This window comes from Schistocerca gregaria, chromosome 7, assembly GCF_023897955.1.
Source record: "Schistocerca gregaria isolate iqSchGreg1 chromosome 7, iqSchGreg1.2, whole genome shotgun sequence".
Taxonomy (NCBI): Eukaryota; Metazoa; Arthropoda; class Insecta; order Orthoptera; family Acrididae; genus Schistocerca; species Schistocerca gregaria.
The window spans coordinates 205,783,284-205,807,896 of NC_064926.1; the positions used below are offsets into that span (position 1 = coordinate 205,783,284).

General features: G+C 42.4%; 1 protein-coding gene across 2 annotated transcripts in view; it reads left to right on the forward strand.

The window, feature by feature from the left end:
* LOC126281596 (rho GTPase-activating protein Graf-like) overlaps positions 1-24,613 on the forward strand; it is a 541,774-nt gene that overhangs the window by 421,009 nt on the left and 96,152 nt on the right. For both annotated transcript variants that reach the window (XM_049980690.1, XM_049980689.1), the window contains exon 4: positions 3,302-3,403. In XM_049980690.1, coding sequence (XP_049836647.1) covers positions 3,302-3,403 — 102 coding nt within the window. The remainder of the gene's footprint in view (positions 1-3,301; positions 3,404-24,613) is intronic.

Genomic DNA, 24,613 nt, shown 5'->3' on the forward strand with positions numbered 1-24,613 from the left:
TAAACTGGTAAAAGAAATACCAATAAAAATGAAATGCGTGGGAGAATTGCGTCATCTAGAAGTTATTTCATTCGTGCTAGGGCGGCCAGAGATGTCACTATTTTTGCCCGGAGCAGAAGCAATAACATTGCGAAAAGATCTAATGAGAATGTGATAAAAATGCCACCGCGTGTTCTTTTGGGAGACGAACATAAGTTTTATTTATTACAGCTTGGGCCATTGAAACCAATATTTAATAAGCGACTTCCAAAGGCACGACTGGCTGCTGAGTGTTCCTTTAGTATCATGACCAGTAAGTGGCGAGTGCTTCAGGCATGTATTGAGCTCAACCCCAATTTCGCTGATACGATTGTTAAGTTCATGGGCTTGTTGGATAATATTATCCTCGATAAAGAAGGTGAACAATATGCTGCATCATTACAAACTAAAAGCCGTGAAGCTACCATTAGAACTGTTTTGTCAGGTAAAAACGATACCGTCACTATTGCTTCTGTGATCAGAGAGGCATTTGTAGCTATTTCCGTGAACATGAACATTTGCGTAAGGGAATGTGGACTTTATGAGGGCTCAAAAATGGAAATTACTTTCATTAAAATTCTGTGATTGTAAAAATTAATATTTTGTTTAGCACCTCGTCATTTTCGTGTTTAAATGCCTTTCTAAAGCAGGTGCGGCGCGTGAATGCTTAGTCATCACACTACTGTCAAACACAAAATCTTGCCTACAATGACTTGTTATTTAATTTTGGAGCCGCTGTTTCCATAGCAACTCTCGTGTGGAATATCCTCGAAGAACATATTGACTGTACTATCAACGGGGCAGCCGATCTTGCCGACACAAGTGGATTACGTGAGTTTACTTATGTTTATCGCATGCGTTCATGTTGTAAACTTCTTGTTGTGACTGTCTATCTCAACCATTGTACATGGTAAAGAAGTTTAATTGCAGTCGTAAATTTTCCGGTAATCAACATAAACGTGTTGTTGAAAATCATAAAAATATAGACATTGTTACATCGCAGCGAAGTGAGGTTAGGCTTAAAAGTTCGCTAGGCAGTGCTTCAAAACGCAATTTGAATCATCTTACCGAAAATGAACAAAATGTTGGTCTTGTGAATAGTGTAAATAACTTATATTTGGTTAGTAAATGAAAGCTTTCAGAATTGCTTTTGTCTGTTGCTAAATGTAAATACTGCAATGGTGGAAAATCCCTTATGTTTAGCGAGGACATAAGGAAAAGGTCCATACAGCAAAATTGTAGTGGAATGTCGAGTGTTTACACTAACAAAATGACATGTTCAAAATGTTTAAATGTGTGTGAATTCTTAAGGGACCAAACTACGGAAGTCAGCGGTCTCTAGATTTACACACTACTTAAACTAATTTAAACTAACTTATGCTAAGAACAACACACACACACACACACACACACACACACACACACACACACACACACACACACACACGAGGGAGGACTCGAGCCTCCGGCGGGGCGCACGGCTACAATGACATCTTCTGTAACATGCACAAAATACAATGAAGTGAACTTGCTCCTTATGTCATGAGATGTGTTGGAAGGAAAGAAAAGTAGTCCAGATATTCTGTAGTAGGATGGATCTCCTCCTGCTCCCTGGCAAATTTGGGAGGTATTATTAAGGTTTGCACAGTCCTTAACAGAATTCAGTGAAGCATATATGCAGAGGCCAGCGAAAGAAACTGTAGATATTTGTCGGTCTACCGGTACTGTTGTTGCAAAACAGAACACCTGCACACGACTTGGGAGAAAACGTTCATAATCACAGGACATGTACATTAGGATGTTCTTCAGAAATGATTAGCATTTGAACTATGTCGGCCCACGGGTTCAAGGATCAATATCGATATCGCGGCACAATACCACCTACCGGAAAATTGTGCCTGCGGCTATCGTCGCTATAAACCGAAGGAAATGGATCGTTGTGACGTTAGAAGACGTGCAGGATGCCTCACATAGTATGCGCGAACCGTACCTTCAGATCAGCGAGTTTGAAAGAGGATCCATTATTGGCATGAGAGAATATGATGCATCCATCCATGAAACTGCTGCTCATGTGAGACAAAATTTTTCGGCAAAGCAACGAGTGTGTGCAGAATGGTTCACGGAACGCCGTAGTACACGACTTGGTGGGTCAGGTCGCACCACCCAAACCACGTCTCGAGAAAATAGATATAGCATGCGAATGGCATTGAAGGACAGATCTGCAGCCTCCTGGCTCTGGTGCAACAATGGAACAGTGTAACACACCGTACACTATCAGATGTGACAGCCCGTCGCCGTTTATTACGGCAGGGATTACGTGCGAGTCGTCCACTTCTCCACCTACCTTTGACAAATGTGCAGAAACGTGCTAGATGGGAATGGTATATGGAACGACGTCACTGGGGACAGGAATGATATCAGATAGTATTTTCGGACGAATCCAGATTCTGTTTGTTTGAAAACGATGGCCGCATTTTGGTTCGCCGCAGACAGGGAGAGCGGAATCACAGTGACTGCAATCGCACAAGAGATACAGCGCTAGCTCAAGGCCTTATGTTGTGGTGAGCTGTTGGGTACAACCACAGATCACAGTTGGCGCGTGTCTAGGGCACTGTGACAAATGTGACGTACGTCAATGGCATCCTGAGATCCGTAGCCATACTCTTTCTGCACAACACCCCAGACGCCATTTTTCAGCAGGACAATGCACGACATTATTTTGCTGCACAGACACGTGCCTTTTTGGTTTCACAGGATGTCAGCCTTTTGCCTAGGCCCGCCAGATCACCAGTCTTGTCGCCAATCGAAAATGTGTGGGATATGGTGAAACTACGGGTGCGGAACTGTGATCCAATGTCAACCACCACAAATGAACTTTGGAACTAGGTGAATGCAACATGGTTGGTTATACCACTGGACGCCATTTGCGTCCTATACGCGTCGATGCCATCACGCATGGAACAACTTATCAGGGACCGTGGCGGATTCTGTCTCTGCCTACTAAGCAACAGGGCACATGCTGATCGAAGGTGACTGAACTGCTAATCATTTCTGCAGAACATATTAATGTACTTGCCCTGTGAATGTAAACCTCCTGTCTCTAGTCGTTCACGCCCTACTTCGAGTCGTTCAAGGTGTTTTTTTAATTTTTTTTTAAAAACATGAGTTAGTTCATTAAAGCTTACGCTTCTGAAATTGATCAGTTAATTAGTTTTTCGTGTTTTTCTTTTTGACCTCGTATCATAAATTTGTACGCAGACTTATATGGGTGTTTACGTTTCAGGATGGCAAGAAGAAGTTCGAGAAGGAAACGGCGAAGTTTTATCTTAGCCAAGAGAGGTACCTGAACCTGTCCACCAGAAAACAGGAGAACGTCCTGCAAGAGGTGATGTACCAATTACTTACTCTCTTAATATTTTATAGGCCGGTAGGGTCCTGGTCATGAATGCTCAGTTCAATGAACTGTAGGTGAAGCCCGATCAGGGACTTACATGCACTGAGCGAAAATAATAGTGCATTGAGAATGGCTAGCTTCTAGCCGAAATCTAGATCAGCATTATATTTTTTTTTAAAAAAAACACGACTAATTGCTGCAATTTACGAGTCAATATAACAGTCGCTGAGTGCAACCGCTTTCCGAATGGAAGGTAACCTGATGATACATGGGATGCCTCGCAACGTGCTGTTTAGGTATCTTCACCCCGTCGTAGTCGCACGGATTTCTGGGTCGCCCTGCAGGATTCATGCTGTCAGTTCCCTCCAGCACTACTTCAGACATTAGTAGAGTCCACGCCACGTCGTGTTGCGACACTTCTATGTACTCGCGGGGGTCCTACACGATATTAGGCAGGTGCACTAATTTATTTAGCTCTTAAGTGTATTTGGATTGAATCCTTTCGACGGCCACTGAAGTATGTGGACGTCTGATATAACCTGGTGTTGTTGTTGTTGTTATTTGTGTGTGTGTGTGTGTTTGTGTTTGTGTGAGAGAGAGAGGAGAGAGAGGGGGGGGGGTATTTCCGCCCACCTCTTGTTTTTTTTTGTTTTTTCACTTTCGTTTCTCCCCTCCCACCTTCAATTTACGTATAAAGTAGGTATTAAATTTGCATCAGTGGTATAAGAAACCGTGACGTACGCTGAATAAGGGTGATCGACAAAAATTCAGAAAATCGATGAAAAATTTCTAAGAATCAGAGAAATGCTGCACTATCACAAATGAAGAGTCAAAATAATGATATTCTTTTCGCGTATGCTGCAGGATCATAGAATCATCTAGACATAATATATCGGTGGTCCAACTGGCCGCCATCTTCTGCTGAGAATTTTGTTTGCTATTCTCGCCGGAACTAATTCCTACCGTGAACGATGAACTCTTATAAGCAGCAGACCAACAGCGCGTGCACCAGAATCGACGCTCCTGCCCTCCAGCGTAAGTGTAGGTACAGCTCAATTGGAGGTACCCCCCCCAGTGGTGAAAGATGTCAAAAACAGTGAATCGCTGTAGAGTACATCTATCAACTATTTATAATGTTGTCAGCCAGTCGAATTTCGATTGATTCCGTTAACGCACTGGTCCAATAGCGGCACGAAGGGGCAGCTATTTGTGTCTCCTCATTCATCACTCTGCGCTCCACGGTAAGACTGTGCTCCACCACCGTAAATTTCTCAGGTTGTAATAATGGTGTGTGATGATGGTGCTCAACACATCTATCTTGAGTATTGCGAATTTGGCCGACATACGTATTCGAACAGTGGCAAGGGATTTTGTAAATGCCGGACTTCCTCGAGCCAAGAAGATCTATAATCGTGGCTGGTGAGCGAAGGTAATTTTTCATATTATACGTAGGTTGGAACTTAAATAGTGGCAACATTTGTAATGTTCCTATAAGATGTAGGTTGTGGACACTTGGGATTGTGAGTCTCACGGGAAGCGTGCAAGGGATAAGTACCTGCAGCCGCGCTATCCTCTGTGTCCTCGGTGGCTCATCTTCTGCATAGCAGGAGGTCCCGGCTTCGAGTCCCGGTCGGGGCACACATTTTCAGCAGTCCCGATTGAGGTATATCAACAACACCTGTTGGCAGCTGAGGGTTTCGTTTAATTATCATTTCTATATAGAGAAGCTGCATGGTCATCATTGGTATCTGTTCTTTCAGAACAGTTACTATCTTTATACATTCTGCCTGAATAAGAGCTTAAGTTATTCTAGCACTTGCGTCAAGCTTCCCGCATCCAAGATGATGTAAGCCCTCCTTGCCAACCATAAGACGCCGGGAGAGTCTACGCACTCACGATAGTAGCGGGGTTGTTCAAGACGAATTCATATCTCAGGCTCAATCGAATACACCACCCAACCCAGGCGTGGCGAACCTCATATCAGCCACAATTAAGAAAGGAATTGATACTCCCTGGGTTAAGAAGAGGGCGTTGTCCATTGACACAGTTTCCTTCTCTGGCAGGGTTATCCACGTAAGAGGGACACTCTGCTTGGCTAGAGACTTGACCATCATCCTAGCTGACAACGGCAACAGTGTAAAACGCACTTTAAAATTTCGTGAAGTATCAAGCCTCCGATCTGAAGCGCCGAGTAGACTCAATGAGCTGTTGGCCCCTGTTCTTTTGTTAGAATAGTCGGCCGTCCGAACAGTAGGCAGCGTGTCATTTAGTCGTTTTTTTTTTTTCCAAACATTCAAGGATACGAACCACGTATTCATGCCGACAGAGTAAGACGTTCTGAAGAAATCTGTTAATATGTGTTCCTGGGGAGTCGTCTTAGCAATTTCGCTTGTGACAACAGACTTCTTTCAAGTCGATATCCTGTAAGGAATGTTGAAGACGATGTTATTCAGTGCCCTAAAACCAACACCTTCATCAGTAAGTAAGAAATGTTATCACGAAGTGTTAACACGCTCGTTAACCCGAGTCCGACAAGCGCACTCAGACATCTTCATCATCCGTGACCTTTCCTTGCTGCACGGCAAAGCTCTGGGTCATTAGGCAACGATAAATCGGCAGATCCTGGTTGAAACGCAGCTCTCACCATTGCTTCATCCATTCTTATTCATCAGGTTTGTCACCTCATGTCCGTAAAACAGAAAATGGTGCAGAACGGTTCAAGGTTTGACCCTGCTGGGGAGGTTCAGATGGCTGTGTCCAGCGAACTCATGACAGTATTGAAAGAAAACCTCTCCGAGGTTTCTGGCGGCCCAGTTTATTGTTCTTCCTTCCTGTTGTGTTCGTAGCCGAGGGGAACAATATACTACGACTGGTGTGCACAGCTAGCCAATAACATCGGAATTTTATCGAGTCTAATAAAATACAATAGCAGTTTCTTGGAACATGAATGTGCTTTCGGTTCAGACTGACGGTTACTTACTGAAGCACTGGGATGCCCTAGCACGTAATTACTGACGTCGACCTGGAGTGCCCTAGCGGGTAACCTCGTAGGTGGACGACGTCCTTGGTGACAGTGTACTGTGAGGCGGTGAGCCGGAGTATAGCAAGGAGCATAGGTTGCGCTCGGCGAAAGAATTCCACTAGAGGCGATCGCCGTAATAGTCCAAGCATTCTATGACGTCCGAATATTAAATTTGAAAAAATTGTTACTTGAAAACAGAAAATATGAGCGTACATGGAATTACAATTTAAACAGTTTCATTTTCATGAACTCTATCCAGGATTGCACAAATGGCCAAGGATTCCTGCAGAGTGGCAAAAAATAGTTTTTCTTAACTAAATAAAAAAAAGCCCCGATCGAAAAATGTTAAAGGACAAAGTCGTAAGGTTTAAAAAGTTCTATCGATTGCTTTCGTGTCTCAAAAACGCCATTATGTTCGGGTTATCTGTAACTTGTTAACATTCGTATTACCTTACTAGCTATTCATTGTCCGTAAAGCCCGCGGTAAGTCAAAAACTACTTATTTGACAAATTAAAAAATTATCATTATTTCTCGAGATATATCTCGATAGTTTGCGAGATCTCTCAGCGGATTGGCCTACAGTGCCGGTTTTTAGGCTTATTTTCTTCGCAAACAGTCGTGCTACCATGCTCTTAAATAATTTTTAAGATTTTATTAGTTGTAAGGATCAAAAAATGATTTGGAAGAACTTGCACTTTACTTGGGCGTGTTTTTTTTACTATCTCAATTTTCATTTTATTATATTAACTATTAAAGAAATAAGTTTTTTTATTTTTCACGAATTAAAAAAAATTTCTACGACCTTCTAGAGCCGAGACAACATTTTTTATCTTTTAAATTAACTTCCACCAAGCGTAAGGGTCTAAAATGTTAATTGCGTCCATTCCTTTTTTTAAAAAACTAGCTGTACTGTAGAAGGGCGTAGACTTTTTAAAAAAATCGTGGAAATATGTCAAAGTTTCTTGCTTTAAAAGTTATTTTCGTAAAATAGAAATTGAGACACAGTTTTTTAAAAAAACGTCCAAATAAAGTGCAAGTTTTTCCTTTTTTAAAAAAACTAGCTGTTCTGTAGAAGGGCGTAGACTTTTTAAAAAAATCGTGAAAAAATGTCCTAAGTTTTTTGCTTTAAAAGTTATTTTCGTAAAATAGAAATTGAGACACAGTTTTTTAAAAAAACGTCCAACTAAAGAGCAAGTTTTTCAGTCATTCTTTGATGCTTGCAGTTAATAAAATTGTAAAGTTAATTGAATAGCATGCTAGCACAACTTTTTGTGAACAAAACAAGCCTAAAACTGTTACTGTGTGGCCGTCTAGCCAATTATCGAGAGCACTTTCTTTCAAAAAGTCGATATCTCTAAAATAATTTTTTTTTCAAACAAGTACCTTTTGACTTTTCGCAATTATGGGGTCGTGAGAGTTAGCTAGTTGCAGAGAAACAGATTTTAACGGTTTTTTCTGTGTGCATGAAACGTAATAAGATAATCGATAGTCACTCGTATAATAGTCCAGTCGATAGATCTTTTTAAACCCTACAACTGTCTCGTTTAACGTTTATTAGTCGGTATCATAGTTTTTCACGTATTTAAGAAAACTTTTTTTGCAACCTTGCGGAAAATTTTTAGGCGTCGTCGACCGAGTTTTATGAAAGAGAAACTAAGAATTTGTTTCCAGGCAATAATTTTTGCAATGACTTTTCCATCATGCTTGGAATGCTGACTGACTACAGAGCGTTTTATGTTTCTTTTTTTTGGGGGGGGGGGGGGGGCTGATCAAAGGCTTTCAAAGTGCTCATAGTAGCCAATAGCAATAGGGTTGTAACATTTTTTATTTGATTCCTTATTTACACTTGTTGTCAGGCGGCGACCTAAATACTCGTCCGGCGGAAGGAAGCACGCTAGTGTCACATTTGAGGTAGTGATGCAGTAGCAGCGCATTCTCTGCAGCGATGATCGCATGTCAGTCGGGGAGGCTGGCGCCACCCAATTGCCTTGGCGACAGCTGGAGGTTCGGTTGTGAACAACCCGGCGTATTTGTGGGTTGTTGCTGTTTCTTTTCGTCTGACGCCAGACGAAGTGTTGTTAGTGGGCCGTAGGCTTCGGCAACCCGCCTTACGCAACTGTATGGTTGGTGGCTGTGTCGCCAGGCGATGCAGCACTTTCTGTTAACATTGAAAAGCACTTACCTTCGGCGCAGTCTTCAAATAACACGGTTTGCCCTGAAGTGATGCATAATGTAGCTTATTTGAGAAAATCTGTAAAAAATTAGCTGCACTATACGCATCGACAGGGTTCATAATGAGTTAAATTTACCATGGCTGTAACTACCAAGTGAAGAAAAGTCTTTGCATAAAAATTCTGTTCAGTGTTAGTACTTTCGCATAGTCATTTGCTACCAACTTCGTCCTAGCATACAGCTCTAGGATTGTCAAGACGAAAATAAACATAATTTGTACAAGTCCTTTCACACTTGAAGCACAAGCACTCGCTGCCAGACCTGATTCTAAAAGATCCGCCGGCTTTTTATCGTATAATAAATGGCTCCTAAAGGCTCTCTATGTGTAACAGTTTTACTCAGATACTTTCCAAATCTTCACTTTTGCCGTCCGCGGTGGCCGAGCGGTTCTAGGCGCTGCAGGCCGGTACTACGCGGCTGCTACGGTCGCAGGTTCGAATCCGGCCTCGGGCATGGATGTGTGTGATGTCCTTAGGTTAGTTAGGTTTAAATAGTTCTAAGTTTAGGGGACTGATGCCTCAGCTGTTAAGTTAAGTCCCATAGTGCTTAGAGTCATTTGCACCATTTGAGTATTCACTTTTGAAATGAGGAAGTTCACTGTTATGATTGCACAGCGTGCAACGTGGAATTCTTTCCCTCCGAAAAAAAAGAGTCAAATTTGAAAGTTCACTGTTACGATTGCACAGCATGCCACGTGGAATTTTCCCTCCGGAAAAGAAGGCTTCAGTTCTCGCCGCAAACGTCCGAAATGTCCGTGAATATCATCGTAAGTTTGATCTTAAACATTTCCTGAAAATCAGAAACTCCAAAAATTCACTGTTACTCAGACTGAACAAAATTGCATAGACCTCAGGTCTGCGTGACCTCTCGTCGAACGAGTTGGCCACCGAGTTTTTCCAACTACGCCCGAAATTGATCTCCAAGTACCAGTCGCGTATAAGATCTCTTCTCTGATAAACCGAACACCATAGCAGCCAATCAGCTCCTCATTTTGATTGATGTAAACCGGTTCTCTCGCCTATCTTTAGATCATTCCTATCTTATGAAATAAATTTAGATTAAATTACCTAACACGTTCCCAAAAAGCAAATACAAACAAATTACCCCGTTTCTACACTTACGATGCTGGTGTTGTACGTACCTTCCATTACCTGTGGACTATCTAAAATATCTGGTTTCTCGTGTGTAAGCATATGCTGTCGGACTTCCCAAACAGTTCTAGGTCCATTAGACTTTCTTCTTTAAATATACATATTTTGACATTGCTAGTATTAAATCTGAGACCACTATAAAACTTCAGTGTAGTAGTATCTATCATAGAGAAAAAGGGAAAAGGAGTGCTGTTATTCAAATAAATACCCCGGTAAGTAAGCAAGTGATTATTCTTTTTATATTTCTTTTACAGCCCATTTAAATCTAAAGAGACACAAAGAACACGAGAACAAAGCAAAACTGCTTTATAGTACAGTGCAGTGTGTTGCAAATTGAAACCTGGGAAGATACGTAGTCGAACATTACACTCACTTAAATCATATGCTCGGATGGATTTCCTGATTGACCTGCAGGAAAATCCTTCACAAGAAGACACACTGCGAAAATAATACGATAAACGTGTTTCGTACTCACTATCCTCAGACTCATCAAGGACGTTGTACATCATTTGCCCCAGACGTTTTTCCTCCTCACTGCAGATTTAAACACAGAGAACAACACGGACGCGCGAAACAGAAAGGACTTCAACGTCAGATAACGCCATGAAACATGAGACGATAATACAGGTTTCAAAAACGACGAATTGTTTCAGTGATACCGCTGCTACTAACTAGCAACCGCTACGAAGCCTGCAGACTTGACAGCCGATTGCGGGAATCGTGAATATACGTTTGACACTGCGGAAAATCATCGTAACTGGCAAGACGTAATATTACGTCATCCCCACATTCCCATTTCCCGCAAAAGTTGTAATATTACGTCATCCGCACATTCCTATTTCCTGCAAAAGTCATAATATTACGTCGGCCGCACACGAATTGTTAATGTCTAAAGCAGACGTCATCAAACTTTTTTCACAGCGGTAACTGACAAAATGACTTGACTTGCGGGGGCCGCATCTTCTTTCTCTGCCCTACTTGCAAGCCAAGATGTTGACACTCTATTTTCCACTTTGACGAGTAGGCCTACAGCCCCATAAAAACCTAACCTAACCGTTGCAGACGTGTTATCGTAAAATCATTGAGTACAGAGATGTCTTCGCTAATATATCTTCGCGGTTATGTCCGCCCCGATAGCTCAGTGGTCAGCGTGACGGATTGCCGTCCTACGGGTCCGGGTTCGATTCCCGGCTTGAATCGGGGATTTTCTCCGCTCTGGGACTGGGTGTTATGCTGTCTTCATCATCCTTTCATCCCCATCCGGCGCGCAAGTCGCCCATTGTGTCATCGAATGTAATAAGACCAACGCCAAGGCGGCCGGACTTGACCCGCTAAACGCTCATTTCCATTTCCCTGTTATTTATTCCGACATGTAGTTCTAGATGAGCTCTGCCTCTCTTTATTGCATTTTTCTTAAGTTAGAACATTTTCAGCTAATTTTTCGTTACCAAAAAGCGTTGTAGATCTAAGAAATTCTGTCAAATTAATAACACTACGCCACCAAATATTTTATAAGTGCGGACTTCGGCACATGCGCTTATGTCCAAGCAGACTTTGTGGTAAGATAGTGATTCATTCAGATCTAAAAAACGCAATACGCAGTGAATTAAGTATCTCCTATTCGATAAAGAACTTTTTTTGTTGAGAAAAGCACGATAGTCTTGTCGTTGTGTATTAAACTCACCATAAGACTACCGGATGAACATAATTTTAAATTCATTAATTTTAAATTCAGTTTTACTACATTGTTCCTTAGCAGACATACGACATTGACGTATCGCTGAACTAATTATCTTGATAAATTTTCATGCACATGTTCTCTTACGGTATTTTTAGAACAGCGTTATTTCTGTCCCTATCATTGTAATAATTTTTCTTGCATCCTTTCAAATGTTTGTAGATACTGCCTGTGGCATAGGGCCGCACACAAGAACAACGATTGTTTATTTATGGTCCTCCGTTCTGTCATGAAACTGCCACACATCTGAATTCCGTTTTGGCAAATGCGAGCGATGACATTATGGAAAAATCTATAAGCGTACGGAGGAAATTTGGAAAACGGAGAAAATTCCAAAAGAACAGAAATGCACTCTTACACATACTTTAGACAATAAAGGAAATACAGAGGAATATCTTTAGTGGCTGTTACGTAAAAATTTCTATCAGGGGCCCAACAAAATCGTTTGGTGGAGCACTTAGACCACCAATTCGGTGAATGCCAGGGGGGATTTAGAAAGAGCCGGTCCTGCATAGAACAGATTATGAATTTGAAACTGATCATAAGGCTCTACTATCATGCAAAAATTGGGTAAACTTTGTACTAAAAAACGTTCGACACCGTAGAGAGAGAAACAGAGTTCCATACACTAGAAGAATTCGCCACAGACAAAAATCTTTGGCAATAATTAAAGAAACGTTGATAGAAACAAAGTCAAAATCCATGGAGAAAACTTGAAACAATTTGAAATCAAAAATGGTCTAAGAAAAAGTGGTAGCCTCTCCCCAGTGCTCTTCAAATGCGTTTTGGAAAAGATAACAAGAGAATGGAATTTTAGACTCCAAGAAAAAGGAAGTCAAAAAATTAGATTGGGACATAAAAACTCAATTCACGAAGTACATTATCAATTTAAAAAAAATCAGTAAAAACAAAACCCTGTCGCGAAACCAAAGTGCCTTTGTGCAGCGAAATGTTTAGTCCTTAACAAAGGAGGAGAAATAGAAGAATCGGAGAAAAAGAAAAGGAAGGTGCTAAGGAAAAAACTAGGGAGTACGTTGGTGGAAAGAAGTAACGAAGAACTGTGCACCCTAACTAAAAAACTGTCTGATGGGTCAGGAAAAGAATGTCGTTTTATGGTTAGCTGGAGCGAATGAACTCTGAAAGACCGGCTAGAGAAAATAGTTAAGTGTTTCGATAAAAAAGCCCAAAGCGCCAAGTAATTGGTTCGTAATGTTACGAGAGCAGAAATTCTTGAAGTGCAGCAATATTAGGAAGTTCAGAGGTTTTCAGTAAAAGATCAGGCACCTCACCACTGTATGAACAAACGAAGGAAGAAAAGAATACATTGTAAGAACGAAGAAATATTGGAAACACCGAAAATCGGAAAAGACAAAATCATGAGGAAGTTACTTAATTTGGTCCATAGATGGCCGAAATCGATGAAAGAAGAGTAATTGTCGATTAAAATGCGATAATATTCACGGATAAAACGCTGTTACAAGTAGAATCTGTGAAACTATACAAACTTAAGAGTACCTGTATGTTAAAACACTCAGTATCAGCGCCCGTACGCTATCTTTAGTCAAAGACCTTTTCTCATCACCTATTACCCTCCCATTTGCTTTAGTCAGGTTGCGATGCTCATAGGAGATAACTAAAAGATCGCAGTCTCGAAAGTTACTCGCTGATTAACCGGGTCCAGTGACCAGATACCTCAAAACGTCTTTCGTGAAGGGAACAAGAACTGCGGACATTGTTTTTATATTGTACCTGAAAACGTCATTCATAAAGGCAACAAGAAATGCGGACAATGTCTGTATTTGTACCTGTTGTTAGTATGATATTTTTTAAATATTCCCGTTGAACAACACAATTGCACTACGCTGATAAAGAAACTAACTGGACTCATTGAACATTTATACAGTCCTTCTCCATAGTACAAGAAAATTCGAAGGAAGTGAAGCTATCATCAGTTTTACTTTCGTTGGCTTGAAGGTGGGAACAAGCTCGTGATGAATACAATACAAAAAATTGCCACACCAAGAAGAAATGCAGATGATAAACGGGTATTCATTGGACAAATACACTATACTAGAACTGACATGTGATTACGTTTTCACGCAATTTGGGTGCATAGATCCTGAGAAATCAGTACCCAGAACAACACCTCTGACTGTAATAACGGCCTTGATACGCCTGGGCATTGAGTCAAACAGAGCTTGGATGGTGTTTACAGGTACAGCTAGCTGCCCATGCAGCTTCAACCCGTTACCACAGTTCATCAAGAGTAGTAACTGGCGTATTGTGACGAGCCAGTTGCTCGGCCACCATTGACCAGACGTTTCCAATTTGTGAGAGAGCTGGAGAATGTGCTGGCCAGGGCAGCAGTCGAACATTTTCTGTATCCAGAAAGGCCGTGCAGGACCTGCAACATGCGGTCGTGCATTATCCTGCTGAAATGTAGGGTTTCGCAGGGATCGAATGAAGGGTAGAGCCACGGGTTGAAACACATCTGAACTGTAACGTCCACTGTTCAAAGTGTCGTCAATGCGAACAAGAGGTGACAGAGGCGTGTAACCAATGGCACCCCATACCACCACGCCGGGTGATACGCCAGTATGACGATGACGAATACACGCTTCCAGTGTGCGTTCACCGCGATGTCGCCTAACACGGATGCGACCATCATGATGCTGTAAACAGAACCTGAATTCATCCGAAAAAATGACATTTTGCCATTCGTGCACCCAGGTTCGTCGGTTAAATTTCGCGCCTGTAGCACGTCATCTTCGTGGTGTAGTAATTTTAATGGCCAGTAGTGAACATGGCTAATGCTATATTCGTGGATAGTTCTCAACCAGGCTATTACATATATCCATCTTCAACGATCTCTCCATGAACCACGGATCTTGCCGAGGTGAGGCTGCTTGCTTATCTCAACGATAGGGATAGCCGTACCGTAGGCGTAATCACAATCCAATGTTATCAGCGAAGAGGCGAGACCAACTCGTGGTTCCTGAATCGGGGCAGCAGACTTTTCAGTAGTTGCAGAACCAACAGTCTTTATGATTGCCTGACCAGGCCATCTAACCTTAGCTAACATGGTCTTACCGTGCTAATGTCAGCTCGTATTTCCCCTCCCTATTCCCACAGAACTGTTGTGGTCTGTGGGAGAATCAGCCGTGACAGAAATGTTCCACATCATGTGCTGCGGACGCTAGGAAATAGATGGCAAGTGGAGAAATAGATAATTTCCGGCATATTTTTCTGATTTTCAGTAGATATGTGATAGCAGCGGAGGCAGCCAGAAACATTTCCGCCGTGTATGGGGATAATGCCACAGCACAGAGCAGGGCAAGAAAATGATTTTCTCGTTTTAAGGAAGATCGTTTTGACATTAGTGAGCCTACACTTTCAGGAAGACCTTTTGGGTTTGATGGAGATCGTCTAAACGAATTAATCCATAGTGATCCACGTCAGTGTACTTGAGAACTGGCAAATGTGATGAACTTTGATCATTCCACCATCGCGCGACATTTGGATCAAAGGGGAAGGTTCACACATCGTGTGTATGTGTACAGCATGCTCTAAGCCAAAATCACAAAAATTAGCGTGTGGCCATACGTGCATCTCTGCTTGCTTGTCATCAATTGGCCCGTACACACCACCAACAATTCCTATCCTATATCTTTACTGGTGACGAGAAATGGCGTCCTTAACATAAGGAAAAGAAAGGAAGGATTGAGCCCAAACAAAGCAGCAACTCCCCATACAAAGAATTTGCATGCATCCACAAAAGATAACGTTATACGTGTGGGGGAAGAGCGACGGTGTGGTGTAGTCCGAATCACTTACCCTAGGTGTAACCGTCACTGCTGACGTTTATTGTCATCAACTGGGACGTCTTGCAGTCACAATCCAAGAACAAAGATCGGGAGGACTGCGTGATGTGACGCTACACCATGGTAACACCTGCCTGCATTCTGCTAGTCTGACAAGACACACTATACAGGAGTTACGGAGGGACGTCACTTCGCACCCTTCTTCGTCTAATCTTGCGTCCTCAGATTTTCACTGTTTCCGCTGTCTATCGAACAACCTTCAAGGAACTTCCTCTCCGGACGAAAATGAGCTCTGAACATGGCTCGAAGAGTTATTCGCCTCAAAACCACGTGATTTCTACAGTCACAGAGCCTAAAAGTTACCCCAGTGTTGTCAGACTTGTAAATAGTGAAGGGCAATGTATTATTAATGACTTAAGTCTCCGTTACGTGTATCTGTTGTGTTTATTAAACTTACGACAAAACGCTGCGAACTTTCGCTACTGCCTGTGTACACATGTAGATTTAGAGAGAGCGTTTGGCAATGTCAACTGTAGTACGATGTTTGAAATTTTGAAGGTAGAAAAGTAAAATCTAAAGAGCGATAGGCCGTGTGGAATCTGTACAGAAACGAGAGTAGAGTTATAAGCGTCGAAGGACATAAAAGCATGGAAAGAAGGGAGTGTGAGAGGCTTTTGGCCTATCCCCAGTGTTATTCAGTCTGTACATGATCAAACAGTAAGACGAGTATTAAAAGTAAAACATGCGTAATGGAATGTAGTAGAGTTGAATCAGGCAATGTGGGGGAATTACATTATGAAATGAACAATAAAAATATTAGATGAGTTTTGCTATTTGGGCAGCTGAAACAATGGCGATGGCCTAAGTGGAGAGGATATAAAATGCAAACTGGCTATAGCAAGGAAATCATACCTAAGGAAGAGAAATTTGTCAACATCTAATATGAATTAAGCGCTAGGAAGTCTTTAGTAAAGGTATTTGCCTGGAGTGTAGCCTTGTACGGACGTGAAATGTGAACGATGAGTTGCGACAAGAAGAGAAATGAAACTTTTGAAATTTGATGTCGTAGAAGAGCAGAAAAGTTCAGGTAGATAGATGGAATAACGGATGAAGTACGAAAGCGAATTGGGTGATAAAAAGGAGTTTTTGACGCAGCTTGCTTATAAGAAGGGTTCGACTAGTAGGAAACTTCCTGACGCACCAAAGAAAATAATCAGTTTGGTAATGGAGAATAGTATGTGGGATAAATATTGTAGAGAGAGGTCGGCATGAATGCAGTAAATAGGTTCAATGGGTGCAGCTATTTTTCATAGACGAAGAGACTTGCACAGAAAAGACTAACTTGTAGAACCGCATCAAACCAGTCTTCGGACTGAAGACCACAACATCTTGAACGATACAGACGTAGCCACGCCCCCTCGCACGTGTTTTAATATCCAGGCGCGCACGCCAGAGACATCTGTCACACAGCGTATTAACTGTGACGCTGACTGCCATCTACCGGTGCGAAGTGGAACTAGCGGGCCACTGCGATTCGTGGATTCATGTAACTGCTCGCTTTCAGTGCATGTAGTTTTTCGAAAGGTATTATCCTACCGTTTATGGGGAACTTTATTGCTGGTATTTACTTGAACGGTAATTATTATATCGGTAGCAGTGGTTTATAAATTTTAATTTAGGTAGGTGGTTATTCTAAAACCGTAAAAGACAGTTGAATTAGCATCGTAAATGTTTCGATGTGTGTGTAGTTGTAGAGATTTACGCAGGAAAGGTGTGCATTATGGTGATGGTGGGAACTTACCTCAAATTAAAATGAAAAGGCTGCTTCTTTCGAGGAAACTGGCTAGCTAATAGAACAAGAAAGGTAGTAGTGTTATGCAACAGTGAAATTTCAAAGATCGAAGGACATTTTTAACTTCCAATTAGTTTTTCATGCTGATGTATGATAAGGAATTCACTGATTATTCGCAGAAACAAGTGATGGAATGCCAGGGAGACAGAGGTACAAAAATACAAGAATGCACATAAAGCGATGTGTATGCCGACAACTACAAAAGGTAGAAGAAAGCGAATGTACAGAAATATACCGACGGAAAAGGAGTCCCAACACCAAGTAATAATTGATATAGGGTAGTGTGATTACGGGAACACATTTGTCTGAATAAGTGAGTAACGTTGCAAGGTCGCAGGTTATTGTAATCAAAGGAAAGTGATTGTAAATGTGAAATGCCGGTAAATCATTAAACGGTGCAACCACTAGACTGTTGAAAGCAACACGCAAACGCGCGTGCATTGTGTAGTACAGGTCCGGGGTATCAGCTTGTGGGATGGAGTACCATGCCTGTTGTACTTGGTCGCTCAGTACATGGATGGTTAGTGCTGTTTGTGGATGGCGTTGGAGTTGTCATCCGATGATGTCCCATATGTGTCTGATTAGAGACAGATCTGGTGATCGAGCAGTCCGAGGCAACATGTCTACATTGTTGCAGCGTGTCGTTACAAGAGCGGTATTTGGGCGAGCGTTATCCTATTGGAAAACATTCCCTGGAATGCTATTCATGAGCGGCAGCAGAATGAATCGAATTACCAGACTGATGTACAGATTTACAGTGAGGGTGCGTGAGATAACCACGAGAATGCTCATGATGCCATACGAAATCACACTCCAGGTGTAGGTCCATTGTGTCTAGCCCGCAGACAGCTTGTTTGCAGATGCTGACCTGGCCTTCTGCTAACCAGCAGACGGACGTCACTGGCACCAAGGCAGGACCAGCTTTCATCAGAAAACGCAACAGACCTCGACCCCGCCCTACAACGAGCTCTCGCTTTACACCACAGAATTTGCAAATTGTGGTGGGGGGTTAGTGGAAAGCACACTACAGAGCATCTGGTTCGGAGCTGTCCTTGAAGTAACCGATTTGTAACCGTTCATTGTGTGACTGTGGTGTCAACTGCTGCTCAAATTGCTGCTGCAGATGCAGTATGATGCGCCAGAGCCATCCGCCCAACACGATGGTCTTCCCTCTGGGTGTTGCCGTGGTCATCCAGAGCTCAGTCTTCTTGTGACCGTACTTTCACGTGACCACTGCTGCTAGCAGTCATGTACAGAGGCTACATTCCTGCCAAGTCTTTCTGCAATAACGCGGAAGGAACACCCAGCTTCTCGTAGCCCTATTACAAGAGCTCATTCAACTCAGTGAGCTGTTGATAATGGTATCTTCGTCGTCTTAAAGACTGCCTTAACCGACATCAACTCACCAACACGTAACTAGTGCGTGCACACACAAACCATGACGAGAAAAGAGAGAAAAAGGGAGCAGGACGAAGGCAAGCAGCTTTGAGTGAGGCGTGAATTGGATACCACAGTTAGTGAAATCGTGGCCTGCAGAAGGCGGATGTTCGGAATCGAGTCCCAGTAACACAGTTGTATCCGTTAGGAAATTTGAGTGTTGCACATCATCTGGCGCAGAGTGGACGTTTCGTTTTGGAAATTACCTACTTTGGAACTCGTCACTCGTACGAAGGTTTGACTGGTGACAGTGGCAAATGAAGATTCCAGGGTGTTGCTGTTAAGCATTTTTGTCCGCATTTCGTTTCGTTCTATGCACTTCTTCGCATGGCTTCTATCCTTGGACGTCATTATAAAACCAACGGCCCTTGCAGCTAAGGCAGACGTTCATGTATCACACCGAGCGAGGTTTCGCGGTTGTTAGCACGCTGGACTCGCATTAGGGAGGACGACGGTTCGGATCCGCGTCCGGTCATTTAGATTTAGGTTTTCCGTGATATCCCTGAATCGCTTCAGGCAAATGCCGGGATGATTCCTTTCAAAGTACACACCCAGTCCCTTCCCAATCCTTAAAAAGCAATCCGAGCTTGTGCCCGTCCCTACTGACCTCGTTATCGACGGGACGTTAACCCCTAATCTCGTTTTCTTCTTTCTTCACGGTACCACTGCCCTCGATTTCTAGTTACATTACATGGCAAATACTATCCAACACCCATTGATGTTATTCCAGAGACGCCAGCCATGTAACTAACGACGTACTTGTGGTAAAATCACAGAGAACAATAATTCCCGCCGGCTGTGGTGGCCGAGCGGTTCTAGCCGCGACAGTCTAGAACCGCGCGACGGCTACGGTCGCAGGTTCGAATCCTGCCTCGGGCATGGGTGTGTGAGATGTCCTTAGGTTAGTTAGGTTTCAGTAGTCCTAAGTTCTAGGGGACTGACGACCTTAGAAGTTAAGTCCCATGGTACTCACAGCCATTTTGAACAATAATTTCCACTCAACTCTGAGACACTGCAGCCGTAACTCCTCAGAATTTTTCACATAATAGGCTGGAATTTGCACGCCAATACAGCAATTGGACGTCCATTTAGTGGCCGCAGTTGGCTTTTTCACATGAATCGCGTCTTATGCTCCGTCGGACAGGTAGCCGCTGGCTTTTACGACGTGAAACGTCAGACAGCGGACTTTTCAGATGAATCACGTTTTATGCTCCATCGAGCCGATGGCCGTTTGCGTTTATGGCGTGAAACGTCTGAAAGCAAGAATTCTGCAACAAGCTTAGGAATGATCCAGGCCGGAGGAGGGAACCTTATGGTGAGTGAGGGGGTTGCGCATGTTTTCGTGGCATGTCCTGCGCGATCTTCTCATTCTAGAAGGCACACTGGATCAACAAAAGCATGCTCCTATCCATGGGGGCCATGCCCAGCCCTATATGCGGTTTGTTTTTTCTCGACACGATGGTATCTACCAACTTGACATTTTTTTTTCCTCGACATGGTGGCATCTACCAGGAGGATAATGTTTTTATGTTTTTTCTCCATACGATGGCATCTAGCGGTGGGACAGTAAAACATGTCACGCAATTCGTAGCGTGTGCGTGGTTCGAAGAGCACCGGTATGAGTTTACCGTACTCCCCTGGCCACCAAACTCCCGGGATGTGAACCCAGTCGATAATCTGTGAGACCGCTTCGATCGGGCTGTATTAGTCACGGATCCTCAAGCTAGAAAAACAAGCGTAGCTGGCCACGCTATTGGAATTGGCATAACTCTACGTTCCTATCGGTACCTTCCAGAAACTCCTTGACTCTCTTACAGCACGTATCGCAGCGGTCCGCGCTACGAGATCTAGTTATTCATGCATTTGATACGTGGTCACATTAAGGTGACTAGACAGTGTATCTTCACAAGCCTCCTTATGATGTGTGGCGGAGGGTACGTAATACGTTACTGTCACTTCTCACTTCAGGTTCCAGTCCCGAATGGTGCGCCGGAAGAACGATTGTTGGTGGACCTTCGTTGAATTCCAATCTAATTTTATCTTCATGGGCTTGTACGATATATCTACAGGAGGAAGCAGTATATTGGTTGGTTTTTGTAGAAACGTACACTATCTGAATTTTATCATTGAATGACGCCGTGGTACAAAACTCACTCTCTTTGCGTCTGCCACTGGAGTTGACGGAGCATTTTCGTTGATACTTTTGCCCATACTAAATGAACATGTGACGAAACGCGCTACTCTGCTTCGGATCTTCTGTACTTACTCCGTCAATTCTTTCTTGCATGGGTCCCAGATAGACAAGTAATATTGGAATATTCGTCGAACAAGGGTTTCGGTAGCGACTACGTTCATGGGTGGACTACACGTCCTGAGGATTCTTCTAGTGAATGCGACTGGCATCTGCCTTACCTGCGGTCTTTCGACTTAAAATCGTTTCGTACTCCTAGATTTGTTATGGATTTGGTTGCTGCCAGTGATTGTTCTGCAATTTTGTGTTCATAAAATGATGGTTCTTTCTGTCTATTTATGCTCTGTGCCTCTATTGATGCCGGGACCAACTGCCAACTGCTGCATCCAACATCGATCCTCTGCAGATTATCCTGCATTTCGCTGCAGTTTTTTTGCGTTGCAACTTCTCTATACACAACAGAATCACCTGCGAAAAAAGTTATGCTGTTTTTTTTTTCAAGTTCGATGCTGTTTTTTTTTCAAGTTCGATGTTATTTTTTTTCAAGTTCGATGCTGCTTTTTTTTAAGTTCGATGCTGTTTTTTTTTTTTCAAGTTCGATGCTGTTTTTTTTTTTTTCAAGTTCGATGCTGTCTTTTTTTTCAAGTTCGATGCTGTCTTTTTTTTCAAGTTCGATGCTGTTTTTTTTCAAGTTCGATGCTGTTTTTTTTTTTCAAGTTCGATGCTGTTTTTTTTTTTTTCAAGTTCGATGATGTTCTTTTTTCAAGTTCGATGCTGTTTGTTTTTCAAGTTCGATGCTGTTTTTTTTGCCAAGTCCGATGCTGTTTTTTTTGCCAAGTCCGATGCTGTTTTTTTTGCCAAGTCCGATGCTGTTTTTTTTGCCAAGTCCGATGCTGTTTTTTTTGCCAAGTCCGATGCTGTTTTTTTTTTGCCAAGTCCGATGCTGTTTTTTTTTTGCCAAGTCCGATGCTGTTTTTTTTGCCAAGTCGGATGCAGTTTTTTTTGCCAAGTCCGGTGATGTTTTTTTTGCCAAGTCTCACGCTGGTTTTTATTTTGCCAAGTCCGATGCTGGTTTTTATTTTTTTTTGGCAAGTCTGATGCTCGTTTTTATTTTTTTGGCAAGTCCGATGCTGGTTTTTATTCTTTTGCCAAGTCCGATGCTGGTTTTTATTCTTTTGCCAAGCCCGATGCTGGTTTTTATTTTTTTTTGCCAAGCCCGATGCTGTTTTTTTTTTCTTTGCCAAGTCCGATGCTGGGTTTTTCTTTACCAAGTCCGATGCTGTTTTCTTTTTCAAGTCTGACGCTTTTTTTGTTGTTTTTTAGCCAAATTTGGTATTTTCCACCAAATTCTGTGTTATCTTCGATTTCGTGTTTTTTTGTTGAATTCGTGTTGTTTTTTACGAATTCAGCATCATATTTGTCAAATTCGTTGTTGTGTCTGATTCAGTGTTTTTTGCCATATTAGGGGCTGTTTCTGCCAATTTCGGTTTTTTGTACTAAAATAGATGCTGTTTTTGTTGTCACATCGAATTTCGTGACGCTGTAATTGAACTGTCATTTTAAAATTATAGACTATCTTTTACCTTGAGGAGACTGGAAGTCAAAATGAAGTTTTAACATTCAGTAACCATTATTTGCGAATATTAGTAAACTGACACCCTCAGGTTTATAAAATTTTTACACAGTAAAATTACAGGTTTTCGGAAAACGGTGTGTTTTGTTCGCTAGGAGCCGATATTTTCGCGTAATCGTACTGCTTTGGAGTGCGCCCGAAGTTGCTTTTACGAAGATTCTCCGTGGAGATTGACATTGTGTTTTCTGTTCGCTAGAAACTCTTCAGTTCAGTGACATAGCTGCTGTATATTTCGTATGCTCGTATTCTGATCATTAGGTGGCACTGCGGATGTATAGATCGCCTTCGGGAAGACGAGGCAAACTGCATCGACTTGCTGCTTTTTGGGTGTTCTGGGCGAATAGAGCGAGCTGGGATTGATGCCATCACTGTTTTCGGAACCTGTGTTGATTCTTACAGCGGAAATTTTCTGTCCTCATAAATGACACAATACGCGAACATAAAACATTTTAAAATTTTACAACAGACCTATGTAAGGTGAAGTTAGTTAGAGGTGAAGACCGATAGTTTTGTACGTAAGAGATGAAGATCGATAGTTTTTTGGGTCTGGAGTCTGTTCGACGACCCACCTTGGAGACAGGAATGCCTTCCCTCCTTTAGCAACCTTAGTTATACTGCTGCTAGAAGAAGATCAGCAGCAATAACCGCCCTCCCCCCCCCCTCTAATCCCCCCGTCCCCCCCGACACTTAACCGCCAATTATAATACGACACATTTCCTGAACTATGTTCCTTGAATTGATATAAGTTAGCAGGTACATTCAGTGATATACAGGGTGTTACAAAAAGGTACGGCCAAACTTTCAGGAAACATTCCTCACACACAAAGAAAGGAAATATGTTATGTGGACATGTGTCCAGAAACGCTTATTTTCCATGTTAGAGCTCATTTTATTACTTCTATTCACATTAATCATGGAATGGAAGCACACAGCAACAGAACGTACCAACGTGACTTCAAACACTTTGTTAGAGGAAATGTTCAAAATGTCCTCCGTTAGCGAGCATACATGCATCCACCTTCCGTCGTATGGAATCCCCGATGCGTTGATGCAGCCCTGGAGAATGGCGTATTGTATCACAGCCGTCCACAATACGAGCACGAAGAGTCTCTACATTTGGTACCGGGATTGCGTAGACAAGAGCTTTCAAATGCCCCCATAAATGAAACTCAAGAGGGTTGAGGTCAGGAAGGCGTGGAGGCCATGGAATTGGTCCGCCTCTACCAATCCATCGGTCACCGAATCTGTTGTTGAGAAGCGTACGAACACTTCGACTGAAATGTGCAGGAGCTCCATCGTGCATGAACCACATGTTGTGTCGCACTTGTAAAGGCACATGTTCTAGCAGCACAGGTAGAGTATCCCGTATGAAATCATGGCGGTGAATCGAGGAAGTACAGTACATACTGACGAAACTAAAATGAGCTCTAACATGGAAAGTAAGCGTTTCCGGACACATGTCCACATAACATGTTTTATTTATATGTGTGTAAGGGATGTTTCCTGAAAGTTTGGCAGTACCTTTTTGTAACACCCTGTATGTGGATACTGTCTGCAAAATGTTTTGCGAATAGAGTTATTAGTAAAAAATTAATAAATTAAAACGTTATGCCTGTTATTGGAGTTTGACCTCTCGCCGTTTTAGGCAGAAGCTAGTTTTTCACGCGTCTAAATGTCCTTGACGTCATATCTTCTGAACTGTGTGTCGAACGGTGATGTATTGTGTAGGTATATTCAGTGGTATACATGGACACTTGTCTGCAAACTGCGTTGCGAATAAAGTCTCCAGTAAAGAAGCAATAAATTAAAACGTCATGTCCCGCCGGAGGTTCGAGTCCTCCCTCGGGCTTGAGTGTGTGTGTTGTTCTTAACATAAGTTTAAGTAGTGTGTAAGTGTGCAGTTTGGTCCCTTAGGAATTCACACACATTTGAAAACGTCATGCCTGACCATGCAGTTTTAGTGCATGAAGAGCGAAATTTTAATACGAGGTATTTTTTTCCATTCATTATTTTGCGAGGGGGAGAGGCCTTCGTTAGTGTAAAAAAAAGTTTCGTAAACATTTGAAATCATTTGCAAAATTTGTTAGAAGTCGGTAAGTGTTCTCACTCTCAAATAGTAGATG